This window comes from Diorhabda sublineata, chromosome 2 (assembly GCF_026230105.1).
Source record: "Diorhabda sublineata isolate icDioSubl1.1 chromosome 2, icDioSubl1.1, whole genome shotgun sequence".
In the NCBI taxonomy this organism is placed as follows: domain Eukaryota; kingdom Metazoa; phylum Arthropoda; class Insecta; order Coleoptera; family Chrysomelidae; genus Diorhabda; species Diorhabda sublineata.
Genome location: NC_079475.1, coordinates 17,846,729 through 17,857,829, shown reverse-complemented (window position 1 = coordinate 17,857,829; position 11,101 = coordinate 17,846,729). Strand labels below are relative to the sequence as shown.

The 11,101-nt window shown below is 33.2% G+C and overlaps 1 protein-coding gene across 2 annotated transcripts in view; it reads right to left on the bottom strand.

Moving 5' to 3' along the window:
* Positions 1-1,350: 1,350 nt before the first annotated feature.
* LOC130440866 (organic cation transporter protein-like) overlaps positions 1,351-11,101 on the bottom strand; it is a 64,707-nt gene continuing 54,956 nt past the window's right edge. For both annotated transcript variants that reach the window (XM_056774252.1, XM_056774253.1), the window contains exons 4-6: positions 8,682-8,851; positions 4,845-5,435; positions 1,351-2,266 (exon numbers count right to left, since the gene is read on the bottom strand). In XM_056774252.1, coding sequence (XP_056630230.1) covers positions 1,902-2,266; positions 4,845-5,435; positions 8,682-8,851 — 1,126 coding nt within the window. In that variant the 3' untranslated portion in view covers positions 1,351-1,901. The remainder of the gene's footprint in view (positions 2,267-4,844; positions 5,436-8,681; positions 8,852-11,101) is intronic.

Genomic DNA, 11,101 nt, shown 5'->3' with positions numbered 1-11,101 from the left:
ATAAACATAGATCTGGAGGCAAGTAAGAAGACTGATCACACTGCTGCACACAGTCAACGGACTAGCCCAGACGGAAGAAGAGAAAGCAGAAACTGCCTGACAAACCATTGAGCTTAAATTTACCTTGAACAAAACCGAAGACACGTACTTCTCATACCAGGGACTCAGGAAGGAAATCTGGGCATTACTACTAAGCGGACCACGCAAACGAACAAGGCACTAGAGATACCTAGCTGGCTTAACCCACAATATCCTAAAAGACTCACCGATAAGAGAAGCGGTACCAAGCACTATCTAGACGCGGAGATGATCAAGATTAGAAAGAGTGAAAACAGTCCGAAGCGCTCGCAGAGCTACAGACTCATTAATATTCTTCCCAGATACAGAAAACTTTTTTAAAAAACACAAACCATGGGAAATTTGTGAGGAGAAAAGATCTCATTGAGGAAGCAACAAAGCGCCTAAGATTCACTCCTGAAGATGGTAGAAAACGTCATCCAAGAATTTCACAATAACCTTTTCATTAAAATCTTCTTCTTATAGACCACATGAAAATTCAAGACCAACAGAATCAGATTCGAAATGGAATGGGTAGAGACAGGAGTACCACAAGGAGAAATTTACTCCTTTCGTGCTCTACAGCATCTGCATGGCAGACATTCCTAAAATATCTTGATAATTTTCAGATGATGCTGCTATCTCCACCAGTAAATGATTTCGTGAGGACTTCAGAGAGCCATGTACCAAATCAATGTATGGTATATAATGTGATAGATAAGCGGAGAAGACCCAAGCAGTATCAACAAGAGACTACGTGAACATCGCGGGGGAAATAATCACCCAGAACCGCAAGACCAAATATCCGGGATTTATACTAGACTAATTCCTGATGTTCAACATCCACGTGGACTACCTAGTGAATAGGATGAGTATGACTCATCAGAAGGCGATCCAAGCTTTAATTGAAGACGAAGTCTTTCCTAATAAAGACTATCATTATCCCTCTCATGCTGTATGCATTTTAAGTGTGGCGATGGACTACCAAGAGTGTTTACTAATTCGTGAAGATTGGCACGACTCGAGTAAGAACTGTTTTTCAAGTTTTTCATCTACTATCTAACGTCAAAACGAACAAACAAGCACTTCCACAAAATCCATGAAAGTAGGAAGGGGAGCGAGCAACAAAAAAAAGACTGACGACCCCATTGGATGGTGTAGAGGATGGTAAAAAACTCGTCTTGGAGTCTTTTTGTAGAATGCATTGTGGAAGGGGAGAGTTTGGACTCTGTGTGTGTGCATTATTATGATGAAAGTATTGGGAAACATTGATTTTGAAATCAAACAAATATATACTAAAAAGAAAAATATATATTTCAATATCTAATTATACAAAATATGGTTTATGCAATATAAATGAACTCTTCATTTAAAACACTGATTTATATATGGAATATATAAGAGCTTTCCGGAAACTACGATCCTGTATTAGGTAGATCAATATCAGCCAAAATGAGATCTTTATCAGTTGAGGAAAGGTACAAATTTCAAATTAAAAGTGATTACTTTCCGAACATTCATGTCATGATCGTGTTAATCCGACCGTAGTTTCTGAAAACCCAATAGTTAACAAAACACATGAATACGCACTCTTAGTAATACATTTGCAGACTCTGCCTTTCGGGCACCTAATATAGCACATATGCAGTTTTCTGCATCTGCACTGCGTGTTCTATTTTTTAATTTGATTTTGATTTGCTTTAATATGTTGTATTACCTATATCTATATCGTTTTTTACTTTAATAAGTGCGTAGTATAACCCGTTTTTACCCAATAAATATTTTATTTCTTATTTTAATGATTGATCTAAAGCTTTTTTCGATAATTTAACTAGTTCTAACAATCAGAGCGCCAATGTATTTGAATTTTTCTTAGATGTTCCTGCTAGTGCCTCAGCCTCTTCTATATCATCAGGTAGTTTGCAATCAAGGGTTTCTGGTAACTTCAAACACAAAACTGCTCCTATTAATGGTAATATTCCAAATATGACTGATGGAATCCACGGCTCAACTATACCTGCTACAAAAGGTGCTATCATCGATCCTATTCTAGCACACATTGATGCTGTGCCTACACCTATGTTTCTTACTATTGTTGGGAATAGTTCCCCCGAGTAAATGTATACCGTGGGAAAAGATAATGCCAGGCCAAACATCCCTATTGATGATAAAGTCGTTTTAATCCAACTTGGATCTCTAGGTACAAATCCTGAAAATGAAAAATTTATTCGTTATAAAACCATATAATTTCATCAATAGATATTGATGTAAAAAAACGTTGGAGCGGAAAATTAGAAGAAGCTCCAACTTTGAAGATGTTGGTATATGTGCTACGCTCAAAAACCACAACGCATTCTGTGCGCTTTGCGTTTGCTAGAACGCATTGTGGCTGTTCTGATATAGCCAGAACCCGTGTATCAAACATTACATAGCAATATTATAAGATCTTTAAGTACCTATTTGTTAATAAAAGTTTAAAATGTATTTTATTTTAATTCCAAGAATCTCTTCCCCACAAATTTCACCGAAAATACGATTTCAGGTGCATTCTTATGGCCACTTGCAGCACAAGGTTAACAATGGTTTAAATTTTAACACAGGCGGCATTATTATCTTCATTCTACATAAAGTTTTGTGATATAAACATTATCAAAATTTTACATCCTAAAAATGAATTTTCTCGGTTATGATTGCACTAAATTTAAAAAAACTTTAGATAGCTGAACTTTATATTGCTGAACAAAGGACTAAAATTCGTTTCCGACCAACAAGGTACCACACGACCCCCTTTCTTATTTAGAATTTTCGACGGGGTGCCTATAATTCAGAGGTGGTGCAGGAGGGGGATAATATTTTCATACTGTTAATTGATGATGGACGCAGATTTGCAATTCATAAACAAGATAGTTTGTCCTCACACTCAATATCCTAAAAAAGTGAACGTTTGGACTGGTATCATCAACAATAAAATTATTGGCCCTTATTTTTTTGAAGGCACAGTTAATGATGAGGTAGATTGTTCGATTGACTTCTTAGTTCCTACATTACAAAGACTTGTTCATGATGTTAATCATCCAAATGGGTGAATAGATCTATTTTGCACATACAGTGCATTTAAACGAATTATTTAAACGAGGTTTTTCCCAATAGGTAGATTGTAAGATGTGGAACGTTCGAATGGTCAGCTAGATCTCCCGATTTGACTCCTCTCGATTACTTCTTATGGGCTTATACTTCAGATTTTGAAGTATATTTCAATAGACCAGACAATATTCATGATTTAGAAGTTAAAATAACAGAAGAAATTAACAAAATAACCCCTGAGGTCATACAAAATGTTGTACCTACGAGAATTCCAAAATCGTCTCGGTTATTGTCAAGAAGTGAATGGTGATCAATTTGAACATTCAATTTAATTGTAAATTACATTGAAAAATACATTCTAAATATTATGGAACATTCTTATTTTCATTCTACGTAAATTTTTGTGAAACTATCAAAATTTTACATCTTAAAAATTAATTTTCTCTGTTATGATTGCACCAGATTCAAAAAAACTTCATATTGCTGAACAGGGGACTAAAATCTCTTTACAACAAGGTGCTACACCCTTTCTCATTTAAAATTTTCTAGGGGTTGCTTATAATCTAATATATAAAATTCTCGTGTCGCGGTATTTGCAATTGAACTTCCCCTAAACGGCTTGACCGATTCTCATGAATATTTGCGAGTAGGTAGGTCTTAGAATCGAACATCTATTTTTCATCCCCCTAAATGTTAAGGATAGTCCATCTGTAAATTTTGTTTTTATTTTTTAGATAAAATTTTTATTTTTTTATAATACAGCATTAAAAAATACATACAACCCTACATTTTCAATCATCTACGATTTTTTATTTGTTAATTACAAACTTTAATTTTTTGGCAAGATTTTAATTTTTTTAGAATAAAAAATATTATATTACTTTGAATTTTTCACTCCTCTTCGATCAACCCCTCTTTTTTCATTGCGATTTTTTTATTTTCTCCACAGTTCCGCAATACGATTGCAAGATGGCAATGGAATATAATAATTATAGTACTAAAAATTCTTATTCATAATTTCAATTTCCTTTTTGTTTCGATCGTAGCAGTGACTGTTATACGTATAATTTTGATTTTTCTGTGCAGATCTCATATTAATTTTACTCTCATAGTAAATTTATCATTAATTTATCAATAATTATTAATTAATAACTGAAAAAACAGTTTTTACTCTCATGTAAATAAACACGTTTTGTGAGCTTCCGCTAACAACGGCCATTATCGTACCTGTACATATTGTACTTAACATTTTTTGAAAATAGTTTCAAATCATAACAGAAACGTATACGTTTTTAATAAATATACGTGTTCTATAATTGTGAAAGGCAAGTCAAATAATAAGCAAACGAATACAATATTGAGTCACTGTTTCTCACAACTTGATTTATTAATAGGTTATATGTACATTCAGCAATGCCAGCAAGATTTAAAGGGACCAATTTGAGTCGTCGAACAATCAAATATCATGCATATAAGAGCACGAACATCAGGCGAACAAAACAATGCAGACGTGCGTTTGAGCCTGTTTCAGTTTGTTTTCCCATAATATATAATAACGCTAAAATTGAATTTATTCCATACAAATAGACTGCATTGTATATTTAAACATTAAAAAACAATTTTAGTGCTAGAAGAAACATATGTTCATATTAATTTTAATTTAAATGTTTTTGTGAATTATATCAGAGGAATACACTACTTACCCATTACGAATATAGCTATACCAGTAATGATATTAGCTATGAGTAAAGTTTTTTTTCTTCCCCAAGCTTTAGTAGCGTAACAAGCGAAAATTGTACTAGGGACTTGAATAATGGCCGATATTGCTACGTTAATAAAAATATTTCCTCCAAGTTGACCAATGAATTGAGATACTCCAAAGAAACAAAATCCGCACACGAACCAGTTAAATCCGACAGCTATCGTATACATTCTCATAATAGGTGTTCGAACCAAATCCAAAATGTTTCCTTTATGAATTTCATTGCTACCGACGTTCTTGTGAGCTAAATATTGGTTAACGTTTCGTCCGATATTTTCGGTAGGTAATTTATTCCATTTGGCTGCTTTTGTTAATGTTGTAATTGCAATATTTTCTTTTCCAACAGCTAATTGCCACCTTGGAGATTCGGGAAGTAACCAATAATAAGATATTAAAAGTAGCGATGGTGCTGATATAATTATTTGGAAATTCCTCCAATCTCTCACGTAATAACTGAACAAAGGCATTAAAAGATGACCGCAATTAAAAGGTATTTGGTACAAGATGCCCAGAACTGTCCTCCATTCGGTACCTAAAAAGTAAATTGAAGATTATTATATTATCGTGTTAATATAGACATAAAAAAACTTTGGATAACAGAGCTACAACTCTGACTCATTTATAAATAGAAATTATTTATTATTACATCACATTGTAAACAATATACACTAGGGCTAGAAAATGTTAAGCCTGAACCTGTAGGGAGAAACGTATGGTGATTGAACACTTGCGTTTAAAAAAGTTGACCTTAACACAGAGCTTTAGTGGAAACATTAGGGAAATCTGCAGTTTCATATGACAAAGTGTGATGGTATCTTCACTCTAAATGAGGTAAAAAATCGAACAGGTAGGTTGAACACCCACAGCCGCTACCTTACACGAATATGTTAGAAAAGTCGATGATCATGTGTTACAAAATAATGTGGTACTTACTGTGTGAATGTCTGCACGATGGGTACTAGGAATTTTAACAGATCTACACAAGCTAACTCGAAAATACTTGAACAATTGCTTTTAATACAGTATAGACAAGTCTAAGGACATGATGAGTCATGTCAAATCAATCAATATGATGTAGAGACCAAAATGCAGAGTGAGGAGTGGAAGCATTGAGGCTTCAAGCTGAAACCTTTAACAGTGAAGATCACGCTAACAGTACTTCTGGATGCTAAATGCGATCGGAAGTGGACGATTTCTCACTTCTTCAGTGTTGTGCTCTCCATTTACCACAGATAAAAAGGATCTAAAGTAACGATAGATTATCTCGTCTACATTGAGAGTCTGTACAAGACACAATAATATAATACAGAATGAGTCATAGGGAACATTACATACTTGTAGGATATCATTAGGTTAATAAAAAGTGTCAACTCTTCTTGTTTATTAATTTACAGGGTAATTTGTGAAATTGACCATAAATTTTGATTGGCTATAGTGATTATAGAACTGATTTGATTTTTAAAAATTTTTCATTATGCAGCTACCATTAAGCATTTGACTGATATTAGCTAATCTTAGGAATTCAACTATATCTTTGCTGTCACTTCCTATTATATCTAAGGTTAAAGTAAATTATTTTTAAATTTTGAATTTTCAGAAAAAAAAAGGAAGTGGGCATTATTTTCCATAAATAGTAAATTAGATTGATTGAAAAGTCAAAGGTCATGTATGTGTTACTGTGTGTTGATGGTAAATGATTAAAATTTTTTGTCGTACCAACTGTATCAAATAAAAATAAAGAGCATTTCTAACTTCAAACTTTAAAATTAGCTTGTTAAGACGTTAAAGAACAATATTAACAATTTTTTTTCAATCAATAAATTATATCGAGCCAAATTGATATTTTATACCAATTGTCATTACCAACCGTTATATATCAAATGGATCACCCTGTATATTTTTCACTTTTCGAAATCCTTAAGAAATACTTATTATTTATTTTTCATCTGATGTTTCTTATACATAAATGCCATAAAATAATACATTTAGGTGGATATGGAAATTATTGGAGTTGAGGTTTATTGAAAATCACAATGGATAGTTTATCTTAAAAAGAACGAATTAATATTTTAGTGATATTAGGTTATGATTATAGGCGTAGAAATCAACAAAAAACGTGTAATATTTTTAATAATTTATATCCTAACTGAAATCCTATAACAATATCTAATGTCAGTAAATTAGTAAACAAGTTTAACGAAACTGGTCCAGTAAAAGATTTATCCAAATAAGGGCGCAGAAAAACTGCTTCAACTGAAAACAAAGCTTTATCTGTATGTGTCAAGTTAGACGACGATTCACACTTGAGTACTAGACAAATATCCAGGAAACTTGATATTTCGCAAACATCCGTTATAAAAATTTTACGTGATAATAAATTCTATCTATACAAAGTAACATGGGTTCAAGAGTTGTCTGAAGATTTTAATAGACGTGAGGAGTTTGCAGACCTAATATTGGAAAAATGGAAAAATCAAAACGATGCAATTATTTTAAGGGCAACTTAAATGGTCAGGCGTATTTAGATTTATTGGAAAATACTATTATACCTGAGTTAGTTCGGATATTTCCAAATCCAAATAAGTATTTTCGTTTACATTTAAAACGAAACTTCATTATTAGAAATTTTCAGACAATAACAATATTTGGCTACAACAAGATGGTGTCCCACCTCATGCGTATGTGCTAAGGCAATACCTAAATAATGTTTTTCCCAGAAGATGGATCGGAAGGCGTGGTTTTATCGAATTGCCCCCCGCGATCACCCGACATGAATCCTTTAGACTATTTCCTGTGGGGTCACATAAAAACCATCGTTTATAAAACAAAACCTGCCAATATTCAGGTATTAAAAGATAGGATTACCACAGAGATTAGGAGAATTGAGCAGTCAGGGATGTTGCAAAATGTATTGAAAAGTCTTAAAAATCGCATGGCTTGTTGTATTGAAGTAAATGGACAACATTTTGAGCATGTGCTGTAATCGTCTTTATTGTATGTTTTCTAAAATTCGAAATTTTTCTACTTCACAAATTTGTCTTCAGTTGTTGAAGGTTTTCTGCGCCATGATTTGGATAAATCTTTTACTGAACCAGTTTCGTTAAACTTGTTTACTAATTCACTGACACTAGACCTTGTTACGAGATTTGTATTAGCACATAAATTATTAAAGAATATTCAAATTAAACGAGTTTTTCCAATCGTGGCTATCTAAAGGTACAATATTTATTGTAACTTTGGTAGGGATACTGTAAATGTAGCTATAACTTCGAATTTATGGCATTTAGGTATAGAGAATATTACTTGAAAAATAATCAGTATTTTCATAAATACAAATTATATAGTTCTGAATTGAGGTGAGGTAATAACATACTTAACTTGTTATGTATGCCATTTTAAAAATTTTGATCAGTGATATTAACGCTAAAAAACAGCAATAATCGACAACGTCCAAGATTTATTCAGTTCAACAGTATTATAGCTAAACTTTTCAACCTAGAATCTATAACGTGTCTCTGTTTTTATATTAAAAAACACTACAAACATAACAAAAACTGTTTTTACAATTGTTTGTAGTTAATGTTTGTGATTACTCGTATATCTAAAAAAACAAATAATCATTAACTTGTACTATTAGATATCCTCGACGAAGATGCTCTTCTAGGAGTTTAACAATTATAACAAGAATTTTATGGTGGAATTATTGTATAACTCTTAACTCTACTATACCGGTTACTTATATTCAAAAAAAAAACATATTATCCAATTTCTTTCTTACCAATAATCTCCATGACAAAAACAAAACTGGTTATCATAGTACCGCCTGTAGCAACAGCAGATAAAAACTTCATGACTAGAAATAAAGAAAACCAGGGAGAAAAAGCTGCACCTAATCCTGCGAATCCTTGCAGGGTTACTGCAAAAACAAGAGGTGATTTTCTACCATACCTAAAAGAGTACATAATTTCTAGTATCAAAATTGTATTACATCGTTCGGCCAAGAAAATATTAAAAGAGTCGAGACTAAATGTGGCTAATGCCTATTTTCTTGATAAAACTTAGAGGTTCGTAATTAAATTGTTCACTACTGTTTCTAGGAAGTAGACGTCTATTTTAATTTCGCCGATGAGTTTATAAAATCAGTTATACATCCAGTGAAAGACCTCTTAATAGTCCCAGAGCTGGCTACAAAAAACAGGGTCGATAAGGTGCGCGCCATTTCAGCTTGTAAACTGGCGGCCCCAACTTAGTACATCACCAAACGCCACTTCCAAGTGCCGGAAATCTCATCTTAAAAACCTCATAAAGTACGCACACGAAACCTTTTGTAACGTGCGGTTTAAGCGTCAAATAAGAGCGGTGTAATAGTGCAAGAAGTTTTGCAGGCCGGAAAACCCTCGTAAGAAGGGATCGAATGTGCCGGAAAACTCATCTGAAAAACCTCGTAACGTGGGCGAGCGGAACTTTTTTTTAAGGTTTTTGTGGTCTCAACTAAGAGCAGTGTGATAGCGCAAGAAGTTTTGCAGGCCGGAAAATCTCCGAAAAAATGGACAAAAATCGGCGTATATTTGAAATGAAAATTTTTCGTATTCGGCTTTATGGAAAATTATTTTTGATGTCTCCATCCAAAATGTCTGTTTGAGCTACCCGAAATTAATAAAAAATTATCAGAATACGATGAAAACTCGCTGAAATCTAATCATTTTTTGTCGCGCGCGTGATTTTATAGCGCTCACTCATTTTTCACCTACTCGAGCCGCCGCCGACAAAGCAAAAAACGGGCTTCTAATTTTTTTTAATTCATGTACTGCGCCAATTGTCAATTGCTTTTGATGAATTTTTTTTTTAAAACTTCTGGGAATAGTTATACTTTTTGCGCTATCACACTGCTCTTAGCTGCGACCCCAAAAACTTTCGATCACTTCTTACGAGGTTTTTCCGGCCTTCAAAACTTCTTGCGCTATTACACCGCTCTTATTTGAGGCTTAAACCCCACGTTGCAAAAGGTTTCACGCGCGCCCGTTATGAGGTTTTTCACCCAATTTTTTCGTTCCAGAAAACCGGCAGGAATTTTCATATCCGACCTGTGCTGGTCTTAAAAAGTGGTGTTTCTTGATGTACTAAGTTGAGGCCGCCAGTTTGCAAGCTGAAATGGCGCACACTTTACCGACCCTGTTTTTGTAGCCAGATCTCCGTCTATAATATGAATTTAAATTCGTTAAGCATAAGATTGGAAACACGACGTGGTGATAAATAAATTACTTTGGAAAAATTCTGTATTATAATGATGTACAACTCTTCGGGGTTGCCACCATATCGCCCCTGTCTTAACTCCATTGATCTTTTTTGGGCATCTGTCAAACAATATTTTGCAAATAAAATCACCACGAGGGGAGTGTTAGAATAGAAAAATTTGTTCAAAGAATTTTTTACCTTTAGAATGGCAAAGTCAATACCATTGTATAAAGAATAGGACAGTAGGTTAACCTTATGAGGATATCATTTGACAAGGTAGAAGCCACCAATAAATGGCAGTGGAGAGTAGGCGTCCACAGCACGTCTTTTCTTAGCTTTGGTTGCCGAATTACCCCAATAACAGATGGCGCCAAAATTATTTAAAATATTATATTCAACCCTTAAGCTGTGTTGTAAAGTCATACACTCGAGTGAGTTATTCTTAAGATAATTATTTTTCATAAAGGAATAAAAAATAGTGAATGTAAATAAATTACTGTTTACAAATGTTCAATACTAAACATTTAGGTATTTAATTATCGTCAAGTAAAAGATAATTCGTCCAATAGTTTTTTCTGATAATGATTTTATTTGTATTATGGTCGCATTGCATATTGTACGAGTACAAAGATTTACTTCAATCTTACGAACTTATCAAAAGTACTTGAATCGTACCTAAATTTAAACTTAGAAGCCACCTTTATAGTAAAGACAAACAGAATAGAATAAAACATTTTGGAAAATATTTTAAACATAAACACAACTAACCGAATACAAAGGACTGAACTTTAATATTTCACAAAAATTGAAATAGTGTTTTTTGTTATTTTTTTATGTTTATGAACTAAGCACATAATAATAAGGAAGTGTTTAGTCTGTGTGTTTATATTTGGAAATTATCCTGTCAATAAGGCAAAAATTTCACCTGTTCAAATGTATATAGATTGTTTTTTATCACATATT